Below are 26403 nucleotides of genomic sequence, written 5' to 3' on the forward strand. Positions count from 1 at the left end.
GGTCCTCAGCATCTTCTCCAGCAGCAGCAGCAGGAAATGGCTCACAGGCCTCTGAAATTCTCTGAAAACAGGAAATGGGGTCAGGTGCTTTTTGACGTACCAGCAAATCTCATCTCCGCAACCAGACGTTGGGAGGTTGCCCTGCGCCATCTCTGAGCTCCCTCGAAGGAAGCTCTGCACCCAACCGGGCGCCCAGCGCTGGCCCCAGACTCTCCTGGGATCCTGGAAGACTTTCCTATGAGAACTCCCAGAAAGGTAAGAGGAAGAGACACCAACCAAAGAGAGGTGGCTTATGAAATGAATGGATTGTGCTGAAATGGCAAAACAGGCTGCAAAACAAATGGAAAACCACAGAATGGTAGAGTTGGAAGGGACCCCGAGGGTCATCTAGCCCAACCCCCTGCAGTGCAGGAATTGCAGCCAAATCCTGGGAACTGTAGTTTGTACAGGGTGCTGAGAGTTGCCAGGAGACCCCATTCCTCCTCACAGAGCTAGAAGAGTGGCTGAGCAGTCAAACCTCGCAGCTAACACAACTCTCAGCGCCCTGAACAAACTACTCTTCCCAGGATTCTCTGGAGGGAAGCCATGGAGGTCCTAAAGGATCTTCACTGGCTCCCAGTACATTTCTGAGCTCAATTCAAAGTGTTGGTGCTGGCCCTAAATAAACGTGGCCCTGGATCCCTGAAGGAGCGTCTCCACCCCCATCGTCCATCCCGGACACTGAGGTCCAGCTCCGAGGGTCTTCTGGGGGTTCCCTCCCTGCAAGAAGTGAGGTTACAGGGATCCAGGCAGAGGGCCTTCTCGGTGGTGGCGCCCGCCCTGTGGAATGCCCTCCCATCACATGTCAAGGAGATAAAGAACTACCCGACTTTTAGAAGACATCTGAAGGCAGCCCTATAGGGAAGTTTTTAATGTTCGATGTCTTACTGTGTTTTTATTATGTCAGAGTGGCTGGAGCAACCCATTCAGATAAGTAATAAGTAATACATTTATTATTATTATTAATATTATTATTTTATTATTTTGAGGCGCTTCTTTGTGTGCCCCCTCCATGAGAATGGCAACCCCAGAAGGAGCGTTTCCCACAGCGTCTCTCCCCTTGTGGAATGCGCTCCCCAGGGAAGCTCGCTTGGCACCAGTCAAAAATATTGTTCTGCAATCAAGCCTTGAGATGATCAACATTCTGTGTTTGTGGGCCGGGGGGGGGGGAGGACTTTGCTTTTGTTTTATTATGTGATCTATGATCTCATTTTGCAATTTTATGAACCACTCTGATCTTCGGATGCCTGGTGGTATTCAAATTTACAGTAACAAAGAAGGATAATCGGGTTCCCTTTCTCAGTATATTTACCCTTCTTCCAAGTCAAGCATCTGCTTCCAGTCTTAGCCCTTGGACAAAGCAGCAGAGATTTTATTCATTTTATTTCATTAATATTCACTTATTTACTGCTTAATGACAGAAAGGGCTTGTAAGTGATTTACAATGATAAAATAAAATCACAAATGTTGACACATAAATATCCTGAACTAAAATACACAGCAGAACAATCCTATTAGAAGGCCAAGATAAATCCATAGTTTTAAAAATGCAAGGAACGCCCCACCCCATAAAAACCACACAGGAGGTAAAACGGAGACACTTTTCAAGAGGCGAAGGGAACGCCTGGGGGCTGCCAAGATAGAGGACCCTGCAGGCATTTCAGATCCAGGAAGGGAGGGTGTTGTGCTGCCCACTCCTTATTACAAGTGAGTAAAATCTTAGGGAGACTGTTGGTTCTTGCCAAGCTGCATCGTTCCACGCTGGGATCCTGACAAAGTCATTGCATGTATTTGAAAAGCTGGCATTAATGACTGAAGTTCGTCTGTTTCCCCAAATTAAGAGCTTGAAAGTGATTTTGAATAAATTGACTGCAAAAGTTTTGGGTTTTATTGTACTATCCTCCTCAGTGGGTCGTACAGACGGCTGTTCTGAATCATGCTTTCCACAGGGATGAGTTTATGGGAGCCGAAGAAAGTTTGGCGAAACACTGACTTCACTTCCCCTCTGCACAGGCTCTGAGCCTGAATTGTGACTGAGAGCTGGGGGGGGGTGTCTGTCCCCTCCAACAGGCCTCAGCAATGCCTCCCGTCAAGGAAGAAGAAACCCCCTTGATCAGCAAGAGAAGCAGCACCCTCTCCTTCTCCAAGGCAGACGGCCTCCAGGTATATCTCTACCACCAGCTGAACGCGGCACATTCGGCCTCGGATTCAGCCGGCACCCTAAACTTCCCCTTAGGGGGGGAGTACACGGCGGAGGAGCTCTGCATCGCAGCGGCCAAAGCATGCGGTGAGTCTGAACACTTCTCAGCTGGAGCGTCACTTTCCGCCAGCTCTGATGGGTGTCTCATTCCAAAACACAGAGAGAGTCTCTCGGCCATCAGGAGACTATCTCCTAAGAAGCCCTTTTATTATTATTATTTTGACTTATTAGATTCCTAGTGAGCAACAGTAACATTACTCTCCCACTTTTAACATTTCCACATGCAGCAGTATCGAAATCCGAGGGGAAACACAGATTGGGAAACCCAGCCTTGCTAACACCTTGCCTTCTTCTTTTTCAGGAATCCTCCCCGTCTGCCATTCCCTCTTTGCGCTGGCCAGAGAGGACCTCTCGGGGTGGTATGCGCCCAGTCATGTCTTCACCGTGGACGAGTCCTTCAGCCAAGTGCTCCTCTACCGGATCAGGTAGGGCACAGCTGTCGAAACTCAGCTATGACCCACCAGCACCTCCTGATGTTTCGGACTACAACTCCCATCAGCCACCAACCCGTATTAAACTACAACTCCCATCAGCCACCAACCCCTATTAAACTACAACTCCCATCAGCCACCAACCCGCATTAAACTACAACTCCCATCAGCCACCAACCCGCATTAAACTACAATTCCCATCAGCCACCAACCCGCATTAAACTACAACTCCCATCAGCCACCAACCCGCATTAAACTACAACTCCCAACAGCCCCCAACCAATATGGCCGCCTGAACTACAACTCCCATCAGCCCTGGTGAAACACCTTCCCAACCTCCCCACAAAAGAGTCTTGTTTTCTCCACGCAGGTTTTTCTTCCCCAACTGGTTCGGGTCCCAGAAATCGTTCCGGTGTGGGTTGGCCAGTGACCAAGTCAGTCCGGTGCTGGATTACCCAACCATAGACTACCTCTTCGCCCAGGTGAGTACAACTCCTCCTGCGAGATTCGGGGCGGGAGCAACAACTTGTAGGGTCTGGAGATGACAAATTTGCAGCAACCCCTTTCCCCAAAGGCAAGGCAACTGGGAGTCCTGGGAAAGGGGCATGGAATTTAGGGGGACCCTGGGAACGTTACTTTCCCATGGACCCCTTGCTCCTCACAGTCCCGCAGTGATTTCCTCAGCGGCCGGGAGGAGATATCCCTGAGCATGGAGAACCAGGAGACCTGCCTGGGCCTCGCTGTGCTGGACATGTTGCGGATCTCCCAGGAGAGAAAGCAGAGCCTGGAGGAGACCTTCCGAAGTATCAGGTAAGGAGGAGAGGAAGCTCTCCCAGCAAGCAGGTCAGGGGAGGAGGGATCCAGAAAAAGCGGAGGACTCTTTGGCCCGTTGTGGCCAAACCTGGAAGAGGCAAGAAGCTGCCTCACTCTGAGCCAGACCATTAGAGCCGTGGAGTCGTAGGGTCATAGAATCCTAGAATCCTAGAGTTGGAAGAGACCACAAGGGCCATCGAGTCCAACCCCCTGCCAAGCAGGAAACACCATCAGAGCACTCCTGACATATGGTTGTCAAGCCTCTGCTTAAAGACCTCCAAAGTAGGAGACTCCACCACACTCCTTGGCAGCAAATTCCACTGTCAAACAGCTCTTACTGTCAGGAAGTTCTTCCTAATGTTTAGGTGGAATCTTCTTTCTTGTAGTTTGGATCCATTGCTCCGTGTCCGCTTCTCTGGAGCAGCAGAAAACAACCTTTCTCCCTCCTCTATGTGACATCCTTTTATATATTTGAACATGGCTATCATATCACCCCTTAACCTCCTCTTCTCCAGGCTAAACATGCCCAGCTCCCTTAGCCGTTCCTCATAAGGCATCGTTTCCAGGCCTTTGACCATTTTGGTTGCCCTCCTCTGGACACGTTCCAGTTTGTCAGTGTCCTTCTTGAACTGTGGTGCCCAGAACTGGACACAGTACTCCAGGTGAGGTCTGACCAGAGCAGAATACAGTGGCACTATTACTTCCCTTGATCTAGATACTATACTCCTATTGATGCAGCCCAGAATTGCATTGGCTTTTTTAGCTGCCGAGTCACACTGTTGGCTCATGTCAAGTTTGTGGTCAACCAAGACTCCTAGATCCTTTTCACATGTACTGCTCTCAAGACAGGTGTCACCCAAGTCCAACTAGGTCATCTAGTCCAAGCCCGGCAAAGCCAAGCTCTGCTTCAAGACCTCCATGAAGGTCCACCACCTCCTGAGGGCGGCCCTTCCCCTGCGGAGCAGCTCTAAATGAAGGAAAGTTCTTCTTGATGTTGAGCTGGAATCCCCTTGGAACTTGAACCCATAGATTCAGGTCCTTCCCGCCAGAGTAGATATTTGGAGATGGCTCTCTCCTCTCAGTCTCCTCTTTCCCAGGCTAAACATCCCCAATCCCTTCAACCGTTCCTCATCAGGCTTCGTTCCCAGGCCCTTGATCATCTTGGTCGCTCTCCTCTGCACACCTTCCCGCTTGCCAATCCCCTTCTTAAACTGAGGTGCCCAGAACGGTACTCCAGGTGTGGCCTGACCAAGGCAGCAGAGAGTAATATGACTCCATAGGATCTGGTCACTGGACTTCGAGAAAGACGAACCCCTTGAGCTGAAGCTGTGGCTTTGGGTGTGTGCTGCAAGAGCTGAGCTGCCCGTTAAGCTGAGCTGTGCAAGAGCTCAGCTGCCCACCCAGCTCCTTCAGCCCTTCCTGGAGCATCTCCTCCAGTCAGCCCACGCGCAGCTGCCCCTCCCGTCTTCCGTTGCAGCTACAAGTTGTGCCTCCCAGAGCAGATGCGGCTCCAGCTCCAGGCGCAGAACTTTGTCACCCGGAAGCGGATCCGGCGCCAGTTTGGGCAGTCGCTGCACAAGGTCAGCAGCCTGCAGACCGAAGTCCGCTTCCTCAAGCTGAAGTACCTCATGGAGCTGAAGGGTCTGCAGGGGGCCACCACTGAGGAGACCTTCCAGGCCTGGGTCCCTGCACAGGCAGCAACAGGATCTGCCTGGACCATCCACGTCTCCAGTGAAAAGGGGATCTTGACAAGTCACAGCGGTGCCAAGGTGAGGTCAGGCTGCGTTGGGCACCCTCAGAGGCCATCTAGTCTGACCCCAGACTCCGAACAGGGTTCTCACAGCAACACCTTTCAAGACCCTGCCCCAACCCCCTTCCTAGGGCCTCCAGCGCTAGGCGCACTCTACCTCCCAGTCCAATCCAAGGCAATAACTCCACTGACTGCACACAGATTTCCCACACTTACTGCCGGGCAAAGGGAGACCCAGCTTGTAGCCTGTATGACATAGTGGTTAGAGCGCTGCACTAGGACCCGGGAGAGCAGGGTTCAAATTCCTACTCAGTCATCCGGGGGACCTCTGGCCATTCGCTGGCTATCGGCCCTCCCTACCTCGCAGGGGCCTCATGGGGGCTCAATGAGGACTAGGCTCCCCCCCCAACTCATTCAGTCCCCACATCAGCCCTGCGAGGTGGGATAAGACCAGCCCTCAAACAAGCTTCAGGGATGAGTTGGGGGATTCGAACCCTGGGCTGCCCCAGATTGTAGTCCAGTGCTCTAACCACTACACCATACTGCCTCTCATATGCAGAGCCCACCTGTCTCCTCAAGGTGAGCGTAACCAGATATATCTCTCCTTTTTGGCGCATGTGCCCCCCCTTGCAATCCTTGCAATCCTTCAGGGAACCCACCTGTTCTGCGACTTCCCCGAAATTGCCGACATCACCATCAAGCAACCCGTCCGCGATGGTCAACCTGTGAAGAGCCGTCTGGTCAGCGTGACGAAGACAGACAGCTGGGTGCTGGTAGGTGAACCACCATGTTGCTTTTACTCATCATGGAATTAGAATCGTGACATTGGAAGGGACCCCCAAAGGTCATCCAGCCCAACCCCCTGCACCACGTTCATCGTGGGCTCATTTGCGACAGAGAGGGGTGAGCTTCCCTAGCATGTAGAAGGTCCTGGCATCTCTGGATAGGAGCAGGAATACTGCTGCCAGTCAGTGCAGACAATATTGAATTAGATGAACTCTGTACAAGGAAGCTTCATTTAGCCTTATATTCATATCATGAGGACTGCAATCTTGCTTCCTTGTTAAGGGAAGGACCATGGCTGAAGGCCAGAGCACTCGCTTGGCATGCAGAAGGATCACCATTCCTTATTCCTAACTTATTCCTCCAAAAACATATTTTTAAGACCCCTCCCCTCATTTGCAAAAAATACATTTAATCCACAAAATGGTCTGGTGTCAACAGACAGAGAATTCCCAAGGCTCACGCTGCCGTTCTACCCCTGGCCACTGCCTTTTGGAATGGCTTGCGTAGCCAAAGAAATGGCAAAATCGCAAATTTTATCCTGAAAAATTCAGCTGTGCGGCATTTCAGGAAGCATGAAAAATCCATCTTGGAAATGCCAACGTGGCTGAACTTTCCTGTTGTCTGTCCATCCATTGAAAGGTGGGCATGGTGGTTTTGCCTCTTTTCGCGCAGGAGATGGAGTTTGGCAGCCTGGCAGATGCCTTGTCGTTTGTCTCCCTGGTTGACGGATACTTCCGCCTGACAGTTGATGCTCAACACTATTTCTGCAGGGAGGTCGCCCCCAAGAGGCTTCTAGAAGACCTGGAAAACCAGTGCCACGGACCCATCACGTGAGCCACAGACAAGCCCCAGAGTGGGGGGGGGTCATAGAGTCATGGAATTGAACCCCCGGCAACGCAGGAACCTTTCACCCAACGTGGGGCTGGAACCCACGACCCTGAGAGGAGGAGCTTTGTGCTGTAACAACTGAGCCAGCCCCGCTTAGGCGGAAGAGATTCCAAGCCCCACTAGCAGGTGGGACTCTGCACCAGCAGAAGGAGGAAGGACGGGACGTCAGGCAGGGCTGGGCTGGCGATGTCTTCAGATCGTCTCTGAGCCGCAGCAGCCTGCAAACCGCATGACGCTCTTCCTTCCTCTGAGGGCAACGTGAAAAAGGCTGTGGGCCTCGCCCGGAATTATAAAGTCTTCCAAAAGGCACCTCAAGACTCGGGGCCAAAATTGGGCAGGATCTGCTTTCGAATTAACTAGCAGGGCTATTGAAAGAATTGTAGAATGGTAGGAGTGGGAAGGGGTCCCCATGGTCATCTAGTCCAACCCCCTGCCCTGCCTTCTGAAACACCCTCTCCAGGCAATTTATTGCACTCATCATTTTATTTCTACGCTGCCTTTCTGCAGTTCAAACTGTGCTCAAGGGGCCTTACGAAATTGAAGTTATTCTTTCTTAAATTTGCTAGCCGCTCCTTCTTGCCCAGGGCAATCCAAAGCAAACCCCACATACAGACATTAAAACTAAGGAGGGGGGAAATGCATTTTAAAAATCCCTCCCACGTCTCAAAAGCCACAGAGAGTTAAAGGTTTTTACTCATGAGAATGTCGGAAGAGCCTGCAGGATCAGGCCACTTGCACCCTATTGCCCCAGTGGACAAAAGCCCCATGCAACCTCGGGATCCAGGAAGTCTGCTTCTGGGCCTAGAAGCTCCCTAAGAGCCCCAGAAGAGCCAAAGGAATTATAGAATTAGAATTATAGAATTGGGCTTGACGATCAGAAGGTCGGCGGTTCAAATCCCCGCAACAGGGTGAGCTCCTGTTGCTCGGTCCCTGCTCCTGCCAACCTAGCAGTTCGAAAGCACGTCAAAGTGCAAGTAGATAAATAGGTACCACTCTGGAGGGAAGGTAAACGGCGTTTCCGTGCGCAGCTCTGGTTCGCCAGAAGCGGCTTAGTCCTGCTGGCCACATGACCCGGAAGCTGTACGCCGGCTCCCTCGACCAGTAAAGCGAGATGAGCGCTGCAACCCCAGAGTCAGTCACGACTGGACCTAAGGGTCAGGGGTCCCTTTACCTTTAGAGTTGGAAGGGACCCTGAAGATCCGCTAGTCCAGCCTCCTGCAGTCCAGAAAGAGGCAGCTGTCCCTTTCGGGGATTAACCCTGCAGTCCTGGCTCTCACCAAGGGAGACCAGCACCCTCTTCTCACAGGGAGCCACCCTGCGCTCCCAAGGGAATCCTGCCCCTAAAGGAAACCTGTTATGGGGGGGGGGCGCATTGCACCCAAGGGCAGCTCTGCATTTGCCGCCTTGAAAAGGAAACACACACTCAATAAATGAATAGATAAAAACCATGAATTTTGTGTCAAATGTGGGGAGGAGGTTTCGCCGCCCGGCTTTCAAACGGGCGAACTGACGGAATTTCCTGCCACTAGATCCCAGCTTCAAATGATGCAGATTATCATCATTTGATGATGATGACAAGGGTTGGACTCGATGGCCCTTGTGGTCTCTTCCAACTCTATGATTCTATGATCTATTTATTTTTAATTTATGCCTACGTCGAATTTTGAATTGCAGGTCAGAATTCGCCCAAGACAGACTGAAAGCGTCTCAGAACGAAGGCGTAGCGCATGTCCTTCGACGAAGCCCAGAAGATTTCGACAGTTACCTGCTCACCATCTGCATCAAGGTGGGGGCCCCCCTTGCTTAGCCTGGTCCCACAGGTGAGGTTTGGGGTGCAAATATTGTTTGGCCCTTAGCGGCACCCACAGAGGAGGCAAGGAGGATGACGAATGAGGAAGTGGGAGAGATGGGGGGGTGGAGATTCACTTGGGACACCATTAGCCAAGAGGCTCGGTTCTAGAGCCGCTCTGTAAAGTTCGAAATAAAAAAGGACTGGAGGAAACTTTTCCTTGTCTTTATACTTTCCTGGGCAACCAGCTGGGAGCCGCTGGCAACACCCTAACACATTCACACATTACACTGACCTGCATGTGCAAGCTGCCTTTACACATCCACTTGTGTGAATTCAGGCATGCCAGTTGAGACATACAGGTTAGAATTGTGGCATTGGAAGGACTCCAAGGGTCATCTAGTCCAACCCCCTGCAATGCAGGTAGGAATCTTTCGCCCAATGTGGAGCTCGAACCCACAACTCAGAGATTAAGAATCTCATATCGTGTGCACTGACCGTATACTACTTGAGCATTACTTGCGCATAGCCATACGAGTGTGCACAGATCCAACTGCCTGTGTGCACTTGTTGGATATAACATGAGACCACCCCATGAGAGCAAAGGGAAGGGCACTCTGCATATGCTCCATTGCAGCCCATCTGCAGAGGTGGGGGCCCCCACTCTGCTCTGTCCTGAATGCACAACTCCAGAATGGAGTCTGGGTCTGCTTCAGAGTACCCACTGAAATACGAGGGTTATCTGTCCCCCTGCCCCCTCCTCAAAGGACAGGTCCCTTCCTCGTATTTTACAGGATTCTGCCTCCAGTCGGAATCCCCCATCATTGGAGGCAGAATCCGAAAACTTTGGGAAGTCAACAGATGCATACTTTCTAAAAGCCTTCATCATTTGGCACTTGGATCTAGTGGCAGAGAGTTCTGCTGGTTCACCCATCTGAAAGCTGAGTGACTTGGGTCACTTGCCATCACTTGCCATTAAAACTCATTCCAAAACGTGACCCAAAGCAACAGAAAACATTGCAAACCCTTTTGCAACTTCCATTGTACACTAATTTTGGAAGCAATTGCCGTTTTTACAAAGACCTTCTCCCCGCCCCGCTCTGCCCACTGCCCGGGGTCACCCCGCTTCCCCAAACCCCACAGACGGACATCGGCAACGACTTCAAAAGCCTCTTGATCCAGAAGGGCAGCGATGGCACCTTCTCCACTGCTGGGGTAGCCAAGAAATTCTGCAGCCTCCGGGAGATGCTGGGTGTCTGCCAGCGCTTTAGCCTCCAGGCCGACGGAGCCGCCATCCAGCTGGGCCCACAGCGCCCCCCACAGCCCAAAGGTAGGCTCTGCAAAGGGAAACCATGGCATTGTACAGCCAGCAGCCCCACAGATCCCATCCTTGGGGATCCTGCCCTCTTCCATTCTGCCCTGGGGTGCCCCAAATCTTCCTGGTCCCATAGACTCCTTCTGCCTCTGTTTCTCTGTAGAAAAATCCAACCTCTTGGTCGTCCGGGGGGGCACCTGCCACCAGCTGCCCAGCTCACCATCCGCCTCACGGAGGGCCCTCAACCAGATGATGTTCCCGAAAATCCAGGCAGAGAATCTGGTGCAGGTAAGAGGGAGAAAGGTGGACTTACATGACATGTGTCTGAAACACATAAATCTGCCTGCACAAAAAATTAATAATCCTGGGAACTTCAAAGTTGGGAGGAACCCCAGGGGTCATCCAGCCCAACCCCCTGCAATGCCCAGAATCTCTGGCAGGGGCCAACTGACCTCAAACCTCTATTTTTTCGGGCTGGCAGGAACCTGTCTGTCTGCTTTGTGATGGATCATTTCTCCCTCCATTAAGTCACAAGCGCAGTCAAGGATAAGCTTTTCCTGGTCAGTTGGCAGCCCCCAGTGGCCCTCTTTCTGCACCCTGGCAGTGCCCAATCTTCTTTCCCCCTCGGCAGTGTGAGAATCTGGGGCAAGGGACCTTCACCAGGATCTACCGGGGCTTCAAGCGAGATCCCAAGGAAAGCAGAGAAGAGGAGGAAGAGGAAGACGACGACTCGAGGAGTCGCCAGGTGGAAGTGGCCATGAAAGTCTTGGACGTGGCCCACTGCAGCTGGGCTGAGGTGAGGCCCAGGGGGCGGAAGGGGGGAGTCCGGGAAATGGGGACGGGGAGAAGCTGAGCCAGACGGACGAAGCTGCAGAGTCAGGGCCCCGGCTCCATATAGTTCAGTATTCTCTGCACAGGCCGGCAGCAGCAGGGCATCCGGCAGGGCTCCATCCTAGACGCCAGTGCGAAATATCAGAAGGAGAGGGGAACTGAGGTTTCTTGGGAGGTCATATCCTGCACCTTCCATACGTCTGTCCAGAAGGGCAGAACAACTCCCAAACAAATGTGTTAAATCTGTAGCAATTCCGTCGCATCTCCAACAATTCATTTTTCTCTTTTGGGGGGTAAAACACTTTTACTGAAAGTTGTTTTGTTTTAACATATTAAACACTGAAACAATCCTTACAATTGTGCAGGGGGGGGGGAGGGAAAAGGAATAGAGGAAGTGTAACTGAAAAGACCCTTTATCCCAATTAGATCATGCATCTCTCGTCATTTATCTGCACATAGAAAGGCAGGCTCCCGTATTTTCTCTACCTCTCTTCCCAATCTCTCATCCTGAGAAAACCTTCTTGCAGGTACCTCCCACCTCTACCTGTGCCCTTCCTGTGCGAGTCCTCCTTAATTCAAAATAAAGGAATCTTAATTAAAAAATACAAAAATTAGTACTCCCAGGGTCATCTAGTCTGACCCCCTGCAAGGCGGGAATCACAGATGGAGAATCCCTGCCAGGTGGCCCTCCAACCTCTGCTTAAAACCCTCCAAGGAAGGAGAGCCGAGGGCACCCCAAGGGTCATCTAGCTCAACCCCCTGCAATGCAGCAATCTCAACTAAATTATCCATGATGGGTAGCCATCTCAGGCTGGCCCTGGGGCCTTCTGCATGCACAGCAGCTGCTCTGTCCCGGAGCCGCCCTCTGTTCTGCTCTCCTCACCAGCAGAGCCACTCTGGCAAATCACATTCAGTTGGGAGCGGGTGTCATTTCGCAAGCGTCCACCAGGTGGCGCTGCCGCTGCGGAAAAACCCTCCAGGTGTGCAAGGATCACAGAGAGGCGCCGAGGGAGGATATTATTATTATTATTATTATTATTATTATTATTATTTATACCCCACCCATCTGGCTGAGTTTCCCCAGCCACTCTGGGCTGAATGATGGGGATGGAGGCGCTCTTTCAGATGGTCGAGGCCATTTAGGGCTTTCAAGGTCACAAGCAAGACTTTGAATTGTGCCCGGAAATGTCCTGGGAGCCAATGCAGGTCTTTCTAGACCGGTGTTATGCGGCGGCCGCTCCCAGTCCCCAGTCTGGCTGCCACATTCTGGATTAGTTGCTGTTTCCGGGTCGCCTTCCAAGGCAGCCCCACGCAGAGCGCATTGCAGTAGTCCAAGCGGGAGATAACCAGAGCAGCGTCTGCTCTCCTCTCCGCAGCCCTTCCTCGAAGCGGCCAGCATGCTGGGCCAACTCTCGCACAAGCACCTGGTCCTGCTCCATGGAGTCTGCGTGGGAGAAGAAAGTGAGTCTCCTGCCCCCCCGACCCCATATCCCCCCCCCCAGTCTGCACACGGGACTCCTCAACTTGCTTTGCTCGTCTGTATGTGCGCTCCAGTCTGTGTCACCAACCTCCACTTTCCCCCAAAGGTACAAAAGCTATGCAATTCGGGGGGGGGGTTGATTTGCATGCAGGGTGGAAAGAATTAAAGAGGGGGAGGCTAGGATGGGCCTAGAGAGAGCCTGGCGCCTGGATCAGGCCGGGGGGGGGCATCTAGCCCAGCCTCCTCACAGCAGTAAAATGCCTCATAGAACCTAGGAATGGAGATTGACTGCCTCTGGCCCTGGAGGTTCCATAAGAGCCTAAGAAGAGACTGCTAGAGGAGGCCAGCAGAGGCCCCCCTGGGGAGCCAGGAGCCGACTGGGAAGGAGCCCACGAGGAGGGCCTGAGGAAAACCCTCCTCGCTTGGGAGCCCAGGAGCTGGTGCATAGAAGTCGCAAGGGACCGCGAGGGCCATGGAGAGCCCGTTGGTCATCCCTAGATCTTCAGGAGGGGGAGGGGGAGTCAGCCTTCCCAGGCAGGCACCCTCAAGGTCATTTGCGCTACAACTCCCATCATCAGAACATTCGGAGAGCATTCACCCAGCTGGTCAGCACTGACTGGCAGCCGCTCTCTGGGGCAGGAGGCATTCCCAAGGGGGCTGAAGCTGGGACCTTCTTCCATGATCCTCAGCCATTCCTTTAAAAATAAAGGTTCTAGTCTTCATGGGTTGTAAGAAGGCTGCTGGAGTAAGGAAGCAGCCTTTTGCGAACTCAGCTGCAGCATAGTCCATACTGACTGACAGACGCTGGGACCCCCTGCATACAGAGCAGGTGCTCTACCCACTAGGCTACAATGCCCCTCCATAAACCAGGAGACCTCTAATGGGAGTTGTAGCATCCAAAGGGTGCCTAGCTTGGGGAGGCGGCTGGGGAATGGTTTGGGAAGCGGAGAGGGAAGGAGGGGGTGCTTAGGACGCGGTCTGATCTGGCCGCTTTCCTTCCCGGCAGGTGTCATGGTGCAGGAGTACGTCAGGTGCGGCACGTTAGACAGCTACCTGCGCAGGAACCAGGCGAGTGGCAAAGTGACGGCCACCTGGAAGCTGCACGTCGCCAGGCAACTGGCTTATGCCCTCAACTTCCTGGTAGGTCCCTCAGCAGAGGAGAGGTGGCTCAGTGAGTAGAGAACAGGGCTCTGAATCTCGGGGTTGTGGGTTCAAATCCCACGTCGGGCAGAAGATTCCTGCCTTGCAGGGGGTTGGGCTAGATGTTCCCTGGGGTACCTCTCAACTCTACAAGTCTAGGATTCTAGGATTTTAGCCTGCCAGTCAGAGCCTAGGGTCCCTTTGGCGGACCAAACAGGGCTTTCCCCCTCCTGTGTCATTAAGAAGGCAGCAGTGGAGCACTCTGTTGATCAGAGTGTGGCAACGCATGACACCAGGGTTGCAGGTTCAAATGGTCAGAGTGGGTGCTGAAAAGAGGTGCTTTGAAGATGTCAAGAGGCAGGGAGTTCCACTGTTTGGGTGGTGGCTGCAGGCACATCCTTGCTTTTTCTCTCCCGGCCACAGGAGGACAAGGCCCTGGTGCACGGGAATGTCTCTGCCAAAAAGGTCCTGCTGGCGAGGGAGGGGGACGCTGCCAGCGGGTGCCTCCCCTTTATCAAACTCAGCGACCCGGGAGTCAGCGCCGCCGTCCTCCCCACAGACTGTGAGTGGCTGAGTCTCCTTCCTCCTCTCCGTCCTCCTCCCACTGCGCTCACAGGAGACGTTGGGACTCCCAAAAGAATGGGGGGAGCTGTCTCCTTGGCCCCCTAACCCACCCCTACTGGGTGCACCCCTGGCCTAGAAAAAACATTACTCTGATTTAAAAACACATTTATTCCAAATAATATTTAAACACTTTATTTACTTCTCTCACAAGGTTTGCTTTTGCTTTAGTTTTGGTTTTACTTTTAATTAAATAACAATAATTTTAAGATGCTGCTGGGTTGCAGGGGAACCTCAAGGCTGCTGTAGAAAAAAGACGAAAGGAAATTTATGGCGATTTCAAACATGCAGAAAGTTTAAGCAGCACTGGACTGTAGGCTGAAACAAATGCCCGTTTCTGCTTGCCAAGGCTGACCAAGCACTTGGATGCGAGGAGACACCCCGAGATCTCTGAGGATCCTGCTCATTTCTCTCTTTCTCTGTCTGGCACCCCAGTGCTGATCGACCGGATCCCGTGGGTGGCACCCGAATGCCTGGAGGATCCCAAGAACCTGGCGCCCGAGTCGGACAAGTGGGGCTTTGGCGCCACCTTGTGGGAGATCTTCAATGGCGGGATCATGGCCCTGAGGCTGATGGAACCCAAAAGGGTAAATTCCCCGGGTGACACCCCCGACTTTTGGGGTTCAGGAGGGGGGTCTACACCAGCAGACACCCTTTGCAAAGCCTCTGCAGTGTTAGAAACTCAGATATATAATCTTAATTGCCAAATGGCACCTTAAACCGAGGTTGTAGTCACCACAATGTAGTAGTAGTAGTAGTAGTAGCAGCAGCAGCAGCAGCAGCAGCAGCAGCAGCAGCAGCAGCAGCATACCACTTTATATTTATATAATATCTCAAAGCGGTTTTCAAAACATTAAAACACCAAGTAAAACAATCCAGAATAAAGCAAATTTAAGGAAAATATTTCAGATTCTTCTCTAAGTGACATTTGGCTTTCCTCAGTCTCCAATCCAGCGTCCAGAGATCGCCACATGGTTGCATACATTGCAGGGGGTTGAACTAAATGACCCGTGGGACCCCCTTCCAATTCTACAATTCTATGGTAAATCGCTTCAGGGTTCAGCAAACCAACCAATATTTCGGCTCCTGCAGGAGGGGTTGAATATGTCGTCTTTTCGCCCTGCTCTGCAGCTGAGCTCTTGCAAAGCTCAGCCTAATGGGCAGCTGAGCTCTTGCAAAGCTCAGCCTAATGGGCAGCTGAGCTCTTGCCAAGCTCATCCCAAGCAACCATTCTGGCTCAAAGGGGTCCATCTTCCTTGCCACAGTAAGGAAGAAGGAACAGCACGGCAGCAGCAGATTTAGCTGAATGAAATAGTTGTGCTTCCTGCAGTAATTTATACCCCACCCACCTGGCTGGATTTCCCCGATCACTCTGGGCAGCTCCCAACAGACTAGTAAAAACAGGATAAAACACCAAACATAAAAATGTGGGGGGTAGGACTAGATGACCCTTGGGGGCCTTCCCAGCTCTGTGAACTCCTCTTTCTTTTTGCAGAAGCTCAAGTTCTACCAGGACCGGCAGCAGCTCCCCGCTCTCAAATGGGCAGAGCTGGCCAACCTGGTGGCTCCCTGCCTGGATTACAACCCTGGGAGGCGCCCCGCTTTCCGCAGCATCCTTCGCGACCTCAACGAGATCATCACTTCTGGTGAGTCCCAGCGGCTGAGAAGCGCTGTGCAAGGTGCAAAAGTATGAAATGTTTTGTGATAAAGTAGAAGCAGGATTTACTTACCGTCGTCTGGGTCTCAAAGCAGGAGTTGCAGCAGCAAAATGGAGTCGGGTCCAGAGCTGCAATCTCAGTTACAAAAGTACAGAATCTAAGTTCAAAAATGGCGTCTGTGTGGTCAACTTGGAAGTGCGGCAACGACAGAGAGAGATGGCCAGGCAGGAAGGAAGGATGTAGCCCTGCAGCTTCCTGCCAAGGCAGACAAAGGAAGTGATCTCACAGAGTTGTCTCTCTAGCAAGTTTGACTCTGTGAGCCTAGGCTGAGGCTCAGCTAGCAAAACATGAATTGTTGGTTTGGCGGCAAGTACAGTCATACCTCATGTTACGTCCGCTTCAGGTTACGTCCTTTCAGGTTACGTCCTGCGGCACCCAGAAGTACTGGAAAGGGTTACTTCCGGGTTTCACCGCTCGCGCATGCGCAGAAGCGCAAAATGACATCATGCGCAGAAGCGGTGAATTGCAACCCGCACGTGCGCAGATGCGCCGCTGTGGATTGCGCTCTTTTATGTTGTGAACAGGCCTCCGGAACGGATCCCATTCGCAACCAGAGGTACCACTGTAGTGTTGTACCAAGATGCCTTTGGCCCCCTGTATCACCCACACTGACTGGCAGCAGCAGCAGCTCCTTGCTGCCTCCTGCCCCACCTGGAGCTGCTGCCGGGGGTTGAGGCCAAGCAGGTGTTCTCCGCGGAGCAGTGGTCCTCAACTTCTCCTTCCCCCAGATTACGAGCTCCTTTCGGACCTCCCGACCAGCGACACCCCCGGAGGCTACCTGGATGTCTCGCTGTGGCAGGATCCCACCCTCTTTGAGGAGCGCCACCTGAAATACATCTCCGTGCTTGGCAAGGTAGGCGGGGTCTGCAGTGCAGTGGCCTTTGGAGAGGACCAGGAGTTGAATCCCAAAATCATTGAGTTGGAAGGGAGCCCCCAAAGATCATCTAGCCCAACCCCCGAAACGCAGGAATCCCAACCCACAGCCATCCATCCTATTTGAAACTACACCAGACCCCTAATTAGCTGTGCAAGTGGGTTAGCAGTTTCATTGCTGCATGCATGGATTTGGGCAAAGACTCCGGGGGAATGGATTTGTGAGTGAGTTGGAAGGGGACCCCCAGCGGTCATCCAGCCCAACTGTTGTAAACAAAAATGCCCTTTTCCCTTATGGGGTATCCAAGAGCCCATATAGAGTCCTTACGTAGGTTCCCTATTGGTAGGAGAAAATAACAGAGGCCAACCAGAGAATATTGAGAAGCAAAGCAGCTCGGAAGCCTGATCTTTATTGATCTGTTGCAACAGGGTCCTCATTCACCACATGAAGGAGGGTGGAGGAACCCCGAAAAACGGTGTGCAAGGCCTTATAAAGACTTTTGAAATTGCCACCCTGTAGATCAAGACCACCCCCAGAAACATCATACATACATCACAGAAAAGGCGGTCTAAAACAGAAATTTGAATGTTGTTTATCTCCTGTCTGGCAGGTCACCTGTTAATGCTCACTTGATTGGATACCCTGGGGAGCCTGGCCAGTCTTTTGTAATGATAAATACTTAGTTCCTGAGTCAGGTCACAGGCTCACCCTATTCATACACAGACATACCCTTAAGACAGGATTTGTGAAGGAAAAAACAATGGGGAGGCTTTTCCATTTTCCTTTGACCTTGCAGAGAAAACATTTGGTCAGTTTGGGACAGTTTGGGAATAAAAAATGGTTCCAGGTTGGTCCTCTTGTGCTGATCTATGTACGTGCTTGGTTAGTACACTTATGAACTTTGAACATACCGTATATCTAAAACCTCAAAATTCCTATCACACGACCCACTGCAGTGCAGGAATCGCAGCATCAGTTTGGGGAGAATTGTGTGTCAGAGAAGTGTATTGATTCATTCCTTTTAATGAAGAGCATTTGCACCCCGAAATGGCTCCTAAAGAGGCTTACATCCAATCCCAGTTAAGGCGAGGCAGTCCCTGCCATCGAAAAACCGCACTGCAGGCAAGGAAAAAGGGAGGAGGAGGGAAGAGGGGGTGAATGAAACTCCAGTCTCAGGCAGTGTGATGGGAGCCTCTAAAACTAGGCATGGCCTGGAGACAGTGGCCAGAGAAAAGTTTTTCTCCCTCTCTCACAAGACTGGAACTCGTGCACATCCAACACAGCTGAATGTCAGAAGATTGTCACTGGTTTGAAGTGATTTGGACACGGCTGGAATTGGGGGTGTTATCTACAAACTCCACATTTGATGTATCGGTTCCTTGGTTTGTGGGGCGCTGCAAAGCTAGCAGTATATCTGAAGCAGCGTCTCCACCCCCATCTTGCTGCCCGGACACTGAGGTCCAGCGCCGAGGGCCTTCTGGCAGTTCCCTCATTGTGAGAAGCTAAGTTACAGGGAACCAGGCAGAGGGCCTTTTCGGTGGTGGCACCCGCCCTGTGGAACGCCCTCCCACCAGATATCAAAGAGATAAACAACTACCAGACTTTTAGAAGACATCTGAAGGCAGCCCTCTTTAGGGAAACTTTTAATGTTTGATGCATTACGGTATTTTAATATTTTGTTGGAAGCCGCCCAGAGTGGCTTGGGAAGCCCAGCCAGATGGGCGGGGTATAAATAAATTATTATTATTATTATTATTATTATTATTATTATTATTATTATTAATGCAAAACCACTGCAAAACCTTGGCACACTTTTGGAGGGGATCACAAATTTGGGGGCTCGGAGTTGGTTCTCCAGTTCTCGTGTCCTTAAATCTGTGCATTGCTGTGGGCAGGGCAATTTCGGGAGCGTGGAGCTGTGCCGGTACGACCCGCTGGGCGACAGCACTGGGGAGCTGGTGGCTGTCAAGCGGCTGCAGCAAAGCTCATCGGAGCACCGGGCCGACTTTGAGCGGGAGATCGCCATCCTGCGCTCGCTGCATCACGACTTCGTGGTCGCCTACCGGGGCGTCTGCTGCAACCGAGGTGACCCCGAGGGGGGGGGTCGGGGGGGCAGCCGATTGCTTGGGGAAGGTTCAGCAGAGGGCGATGCAGAGACTGCCCTGCGAGGAAGTTGGCAGCGCTTGGGGCTTTTGAGTTTGGAGGGAAGGTGGGGGAGAGATGGCATGGTCACAGAGGTATAATAGAATCATAGAACTGGAAGGGACCCCTGAGGGTCATCCAGTCTGTCCCCCTGCAATGCAGGAATCTTTTGCCCAACACGGGGCTGAGTCCCATGACCCTGAGATTAAGAGTCTCATACTCTACCGACTGAGCTGTCATGAAATCATAGAATAAATCACAGACTTGTAAACTTGGGAGGGACCCCGAGAGTCATCTAGTCCAGCCCACTGCAATGCAAGAATCTTTTGCCCAACGTGGAACTCGAACCCACAGCCCTGAGATTAAGATTAAGCCCCATGTTGGGCAAAAGGTTCCTGAATTGCAGGGGGCTGGACTAGATTTCAGACTCTCCCATTCTGTGATTCTGTGATTAAGGGTCTTGTGCTCTCCTGGCTGAGCTATCATGAAATCATGGAATTAATGGGGCTTGAAGCCATGACCCTGACATTCAGAGTCTCCTCCCACTGAGCCTTCAGGCTTCATCAAACGATGCCTGGCCTGCCTCTCGTAACCCTGGGTCCTGTCTATTCCCCCCTTTTCTTTCAAGGCCACAACTGACATTGTTTGTCTCCCCCCAAATTAGCACAAACCTTTTGTGTCTCCGCCCAACTTCAGGCCGAAATTCTCTCCGGCTGGTCATGGAGTACCTGCCCAACGGGTGCCTGCGGAACTACCTGCAGAAGAACAGAGAGAGGCTGGACCTCAGGAAACTCCTCCTCTACGCTTGGCAGGTCTGCAAGGTGAGGCCTCCTCTGCAATGTCACCTTTGACGCCTTTGAGAGAACATCCTCGTTTCCTGTTAATTCTGCTGCTTTGGATGCAAACGGCTTTCTTCATCAATGTGTTTTTCCGAGCTGTTTCATTTGATGTTTTAATGGAGGTTTGAGATTTTGTTCTTAAAATTATAAAGCGGTAGAGAGAGGTGAAATGAATACTAATACTACAAATAATAATAATAATAGTAGTAGTATTAACCTGTAGCCTTCCAAAGGTTAAAAAACAATAATCCTGGAGTGGGAAGGGGGCCATAGAGCTCATCTATCCTAACCCCCCTGCTCAACCACAACATCCCTGGCAGGGGGGCTGTGCAAACCACCAGCGGAAGAGCCGCCCCTCCCGCTCCTGACGGTGCTCCTTCCACCACTGCCTTGCCAGGGGTTGGACTAGATGACCCTCAGGGTCCCCTCCAACTCCACAATTCTCTGATTCTGTGAATGACTCTTGATCTCGAGGAGCTTCACAAAATGAAATCCACTCGCTGGACATTTCTGCCTCTTAGCTCTCATCTGGCCTCTGAAGGCAAATTCATATTTATTTATTGTCTTTTGTAGAATCGTAGAGTTGGAAGGGACCCCCAAGGGTCATCCAGCCCAACCCCCTGAAATGCAGGAACCGCAGCTAAAGAATGACGGAAATGCAGAGTTGGAAGGGAAATGGAGGCTCATCTAGCCCCCCCCACACAGCCCCCCCCCCACCACAATGCACCTTTTCTCCAAGGAGCAAGCCTGGTTCTCCTACCCCTCCTCATTTCCCCCCTGCAACAACCCTGTGAGGTGGGTCAGGCTGAGAGGCGTGGCGACTGGCTCCCAAGGTGAGCTTGTGGCTGAGTGAGGATTTCAACCCAGGTCTCTCCCAGGTCCAAGTTCAGTGCAGTCATACCTCGGCTTACAGGCACTTCAGGTTGCACGATTCCGGGTTGCGCACCACGCTGTACCCCGAAGTACCGGAACAGGTTACTTCCAGGTTTGGGTGCATGTGCAAAAGCACCAAATCGCGACCCACACGTGCGCAGACGCGGCGCTGCGGGTTGCGAATGCTGCAGGTTGCGAACGTGCTTCCCGCACGGATCACATTCGCAACCCGAGCATCCACTGTACTATATAACCGCTGCACCAGACTTATAGACAAATTTTAAAAATATGTGCACACACGCACCGCCCTCTAAGCAGTTGGCAGAAATATCCCTTTTGCCAAAGGAAGATGGTCCTCATTCACTGCAGAGAGGTTTGGGTGAGTGGGATGAATCCTGGGGAGCAGGGCCGAATCCTGACCCTCACCTTTGTCCCTGCAGGGCATGGATTACCTGGGTTCTCAGCGCTATATCCACCGGGATTTGGCCACCCGGAATATCCTCGTGGAGAACGAGAACCACGTCAAGATCGGAGACTTTGGCTTGGCCAAGATCCTCCCCCAGGACAAGGAGTATTACGTTGTGCGGGAGCCGGGCCAAAGCCCCATCTTCTGGTACGGAGGGGCGGGAGATCAGTGGGCCGGCGTGTTTCATTCTCCTCCCAACTGGCCAGAGATGTGTTGCAGAGTTGGAAGGGACCTCGAGGGTCATCCAGACCAACCCCTCAACGCAGGAATCGCAGCAAAGTCTTGTCCATGCTTTTCAATGGGTCCACCCTGAATCACTGGCGGAGGAAGAGGCGGGCAGGGGGAGCGCACCGCCCCCGGCAGCGCGATCCCAGTGGGATGCCATCGTGGCTACACCCCCCGCGCTGGGCGCCATGCCCCAGGACGCGCCCCCCCTGCTCTCTGCCCCCCAGTGCTGGAGCATGAAGCTCCGCCACTGCCCTGAATAGGTCTTGGTCGGGGGAAATGGGTCCCCAGACGTCCCCTATGGCAATGCCACGTAGGGCTGGGAATGCCCCTCATCGGAAAACCCTGGAGAGCCACTACTGCCAGTCAGTGTAGATGTCAGGAGTGAGGCACAAAGCCAGTTGGAGTGAACTGGTTTTTTAGCAAAAACAGGCTCTTCATGGGTGTTGAGGCCTAAGGAGCAGAGAGCCTCATCTCTGGTCGGTCTTGCCCCATGAAATCAGTTGTCGAGTCCAAAAGTTCCCAACTCCCCACAGCCGTCTAAATCCACCCCCCACCTCTGCTCCAGAGTTTTCCCCAAGCAGTTGGAGACTAAGCCAACCTCTGCTCCACCCTCTTCATGCCTCTCCTAATTCTGGGAGACCAGTGGGGAGGGGAGCTGGTTGCAGCAGGAGGGGGAGACAGCCGTGACTCTTCCCCTCCCTGCCTCTTGGCCTCCTTCCTCTCCTGCTTCAGCTTCTGCCTCCGAGTCTGGACTTCTCTCTGCCACAGACTCTCCCTGCTCACTAAGCCTTGTTGCCACTTCCCTGGCTTCTCCCTCTGACCCCTGATTGTCACACCCCCACACACACTCCCTGGGCTCTGTGCCTTCTTTCCCTGGGGCTTCCCTTGGGGTTTCCTCAGCCAGTTCCTCTCACCATTCCTCTACAAACTGCCTACATCTCCTCCTCTCCCAGGCATTTCCCCAGCGATCTGAGGCTGTGCCTGAGGGCAGCCAACCTCTTCTCTGCCCCCTTCATGCCTCTCCTAATTCTGGGAGACCAACGATCTGCAGCTTCCTGGGTGTAGATGAGTCCCTTGTCTATAACCAGGAGGACCAGCATCTAAGGCCCATGAGTGGGTGTCTCCCCTTCTTTCCCCAGGTACGCACCAGAATCACTCTCCGACAACGTCTTCTCCCAGGAGTCGGACGTCTGGAGTTTTGGGGTTGTCCTTTATGAGCTTTTCACCTACGGGAGCAAAAGCTGCAGCCCCTCAGAGGTGAGAGAGAGAGAGTGTGTGTGTTTGTGTGTGCAACCCTTTAAGAACTCAAAAAGAGGTTGCTGGATTGGGCCAGTGCCTCACCCAGCCCAGTCTCCCGTCCTCGCAATGGCCAAATGCATCTAAGAACCTGGCAATCCAGACAGACTGCACCTGGTCCTGGAGGCTCCACCAGAATGTTCCAGATCATCGTTTTATCATATGTGGTGGACAAGCCAATTGGCCAAGGGAAACGGGGGTGGGAGTGGGGGTGGGTTTAAAGGTCTTTTGTAAAAAGTCTTTTAAGTCCCCAGAGATTTTATTTTTATTTTTTTAATCTGTTTCTTCATGCAACAAAACTGACGGGATATGCAGAAACGGCAAGTTTAACTAGTAAAATAAGAGATCAGGAAAATATTTGCAGGTTATTTGAAGAAACTTTGCAAGCAAATTGAAGGCTAGCAGGATTAGAGTAAATTCATCAGCATACAATTAAGTTGTGAGATAATGAGAAAGAATTAATATGGTGTAATTAGAATATGCAGCAGCTGAGCATACCTAGAATGAACCATGGAAGGGAGCAAGGAAAGCCCATATATATATATATTCCGGATCAGCCCGTCCAGCCCGTTCCTGCCAAATCCTCTTTTGTGGCGACCATCTCTGCCTCCTGTGGCAATGAGTTCCATAGTTTAACGGAGAAGGGCTTTCTTTTAGCTGCCCTGAATCTCCCACTACTTCTAAATTTAGCATAACATGCTCCACGTGACCCTGGCCTTGTCCTCTGCCTTCTCCCACCACCCTCCCACCTAGGAGTTTCTCCGAATGTTGGGGCACAGTAAACCCCCCATGATCGTTTGCCAACTCTTGGAGCTCCTGAAGCAGAGCCAGAGGCTCCCGGCGCCCACCAACTGCCCGGCTGAGGTGAGTCCACAAGCAGAGGGCAATGGATCCGTTCTTGTGCCTGAGGTTTGAGGAGGGGTTGGTCTAGATGTCCTCATGGTGTCCCTCCTTCAAGCCTGTGCCTGTGGGATTTAGACCAAGCAGGGGCAGGCACTGAGTCCTTCAGTCTCCTTGAGTTAAGGGCTCTAAGTGAGGTCTCCCCTCCCCAGGAAGCATGGGAGCCATAGTTTACCCCCAACAGAGCTACAATTCCCAGCACCCGTAAACTGAAATGTGCAGAATGGACGCAGCCGTGGTGACCTTCCTCTTCAGAAACTCAGCTGAGGTCTGCTCAGAGACATCGCTAATGCCTTGGAGATTGGGGCACGTGTAAAGCTAGAGATCACTGAGAGGCAGCATGGCAGAGTGGTTAGAATGCTGGACTGGGGCCTGGAAGAGGCCGGGTTCAAATCCCCCCGATGTCGCCATGAAGCTTGTCAGGTGTGGCCTTGGGAGCCAGTCGCCGCCTTCTCTCAGCCTGGTCTACCTCGCAGGGTCATTGTGAGAATCAGGATGGGGAGAAAGAGTAAAAGGCAAACAATCTAGACAATCTGAAGGGAAATCAGAGCAAGACACTGATGGAGTATGCAGAATTAGCAAGTTCAGCTAGTAGAGTTCAGCCCCCAAGGAGGATTGGAAATGTTAAAATTGGAAAAATTAAATTAAAAAAAAATTGAAAACACGTTAATATGCTAGCAGGTTTGGAGTAAGTTCTGCAGCAAAAGTTACTTTGAGAATAAAGTTGAGAAAAGAAGGTATAGAATAATTATAATATGCAGCAATAAAAGATATCCATGAGAACATCACGGAAGGGTGGGAGAGAAGTCAATTTCTTAAGTGAATGTATATTGTAAAGTGTTTGTTAAATTGTATTTTATTTGTGGGAAATTTATAAATAATCTTTTTTAAAAGAATGTGGGGACAGAGAACCATGGACACATCCTCAGATAATGCAATTAATAGATAAATAAAGGATTTACGGAGGGGGGAGGAAAGCCAAACGTTGGCACAAAGTGGAATCGCACCCGGATCTGACCTCCGTCCTCCTCTCCCTCTTCCTGGAGGTTTATGCTCTGATGCAGTCCTGCTGGTCCTTCTCCCCGGCCCAGAGGCCTCCGTTCTGCAAGCTGGCGCCCCACATTGAAGCCCTGAGAAGCAGCCGCTGCAAAGTGCGGGGCTAGCAGGTGAGGAAGACGGGCCGGAAAACCGAATCTCTTAAAATCCAATTTCTGATGCGCAAGCAAAACCACACGCCTACAAGCCAAATGAAACTAAGGAGACCCTTCCCTTCTTCCGAGGGGCCGGCAACTCTTGCCCCTGGAGTTCTTCCCCATGTTGAGTCGGGATCTCTCTCGTTTGAGCCCAGGGATCCTGTGTCCCAGGACTGCTGACCTTCTCTTCTGCAGAGCCTGGACTTCATTCCACCCTGCTTCCCATGCTGGGCGCTTTGGGGGTGGCAAAAAGGGGGGCTTTCCTCCGCCTCTCCCTCTCGTTGCGAAAGGATCTTTTTCTTTCCTTCTTTATGGTCGCACAAATTAATAAAATTCTTTAAAAGTTAAAAATAAACAAACCCAAGTCTGTTGCATTTCTCTTTCCTCGCCCTCTCCAGGACCGAAGAGCAGGCAGAACTGAGCAGCTGTGAGATTTTGTTGCAAAGAATAAATGAAAAAAATTGAGGACAGACGCTGTTATCTCTTCAGTTGAAATGGAGACAGATTAAAGATATTGCAGTCTTTTTGTTCCAGGGCGAGCAGGTGGATGTGGCCCTCCAAATCTCACCAGGCGGCCCTCAGAATGATCCCCAGCCCCCCCTCCACCCCCCTTTTCTTCCTAATGTCTCAACAAAGAAACTGAATTGTAATAATGTTACATGGGGGGGGGGGGGAATACGAAAGAGAGACATTACACACACTTTTGTAAATCAAGAAAATATTTAATAAAAAAAAGAATGTTCCCCAGGCCACGCCCCTCTCCCTGGGCCACGCCCCTTCTCCATGGCCACACCTCTCTCCAGGGAAGTGAGGGGCGGGTCGTCCATCTGGGAAAGGAGCCCATCTGGGAGAAGGAAAAGCCTGACCCTAAACTTGCACTGCCTTGTGGGATATTTTGGGAGAATAAATGTGTAAACCCTGCAGAAATCTGGAGAGGAGTCCCTAAGCCAGTTGGATGGTGCCTTGACTGCCTCCTTCCAGCAACTCCTGCAGCCCGGCTGGTGCCCAACGTCTTGCTCTGCTTTCCTTTTTTACCCCGTCAGTGAGGCCAAGGGGGGAGGTCTCATTGTCTCTCATTGTCTGGGCCATGGGTAGGCAAACTAAGGCCCGGGGGCCAGATCCGGCCCAATCATAGCTGTCAGCCTTCCCTTTTTTTGCTGGAAATTCCCTTATTCCAGCGCGGTTTCCCACTGCATCCGGCTGCTATCCTGGATTGTTAGAGATCCCGTAGACTGTCCCCAGGACAGGTGAGGCTGCTGATCCCTTATTTTCGAAGCTGCTGATCTCTTATTTTCAAATCTGAAAGTGAAAGCTATGGGCCCAATCTCCTCCTCAATCCGGCCAATGGACGGTCCGGGAATCAGCATGTTTTTACAGGAGTAGAATGTGTCCTTTTATTTAAAATGCATCTCTGGGTTATTTGTGGGGCATAGGAATTCGTTCATTTCCCCCCAAAAAATATAGTTCGGCCCCCTGCTGAAAAAGCTTGCTGACCCCTGGTCTGGACAGCCCAGGACGCCCAGACACAAGACCCAGGCCTGTGCCAAGGGGGGGGGGTCACTTGGGTGCTGTTAGTGCAGCAGTTTGACTGCACACCCCAAAGACACCCTCCGTTGCGCCTCAGGAGCAAGGGCCAAGATCAAAGAATTGCGGGCCTGTGGTACAAATTGAGCAACAGGTGAAGGAAACTTTGTGATGGATTGCTCGTCATTCTGGTGATCATTCCTGGCT

At 51.9% G+C, this 26403-nt stretch overlaps 1 protein-coding gene across 10 annotated transcripts; it reads left to right on the forward strand.

Moving 5' to 3' along the window:
- JAK3 (Janus kinase 3) lies at positions 1-25138 on the forward strand. 10 transcript variants are annotated; one of them, XM_083483656.1, is made up of 25 exons: positions 4-255; positions 1989-2326; positions 2601-2724; positions 3101-3212; positions 3395-3540; positions 5021-5312; positions 5944-6066; positions 6752-6909; positions 8642-8753; positions 9900-10086; positions 10235-10359; positions 10703-10867; positions 12279-12363; positions 13389-13522; positions 13946-14084; positions 14579-14730; positions 15639-15789; positions 16590-16714; positions 18631-18820; positions 19574-19698; positions 21030-21202; positions 22423-22540; positions 23333-23443; positions 24526-24645; positions 24828-25138. In XM_083483656.1, exons 2-24 carry the CDS (start codon positions 2119-2121, stop codon positions 24640-24642), a joined length of 3372 nt encoding a protein of 1123 aa, XP_083339782.1. In that variant the 5' UTR covers positions 4-255; positions 1989-2118; the 3' UTR covers positions 24643-24645; positions 24828-25138. The 10 variants fall into 10 exon arrangements, 9 of the variants coding, with proteins under 9 accessions (XP_083339782.1, XP_083339783.1, XP_083339781.1 ...); XM_083483657.1 differs by having other exon boundaries at positions 2053-2326; XM_083483654.1 differs by having other exon boundaries at positions 8-255; positions 3395-3692; positions 4414-5312.
- The last annotated feature ends 1265 nt before the right edge of the window (positions 25139-26403 follow it).

This window comes from Podarcis liolepis, assembly GCF_965112155.1.
Source record: "Podarcis liolepis genome assembly, chromosome: 18".
In the NCBI taxonomy this organism is placed as follows: domain Eukaryota; kingdom Metazoa; phylum Chordata; class Lepidosauria; order Squamata; family Lacertidae; genus Podarcis; species Podarcis liolepis.

Bases quoted from the DNA above. Each gene is read 5' to 3' on its own strand.
- JAK3 (XM_083483655.1), top strand. From the start codon at position 2,119: ATGCCTCCCGTCAAGGAAGAAGAAACCCCCTTGATCAGCAAGAGAAGC. The intron at 5,313-5,943 runs GTGAGGTCAGGC...GCAATCCTTCAG, and splicing joins CAAGTCACAGCGGTGCCAAG to GGAACCCACCTGTTCTGCGA. The intron at 15,790-16,589 runs GTGAGTCCCAGC...TCCTTCCCCCAG, and splicing joins CAACGAGATCATCACTTCTG to ATTACGAGCTCCTTTCGGAC.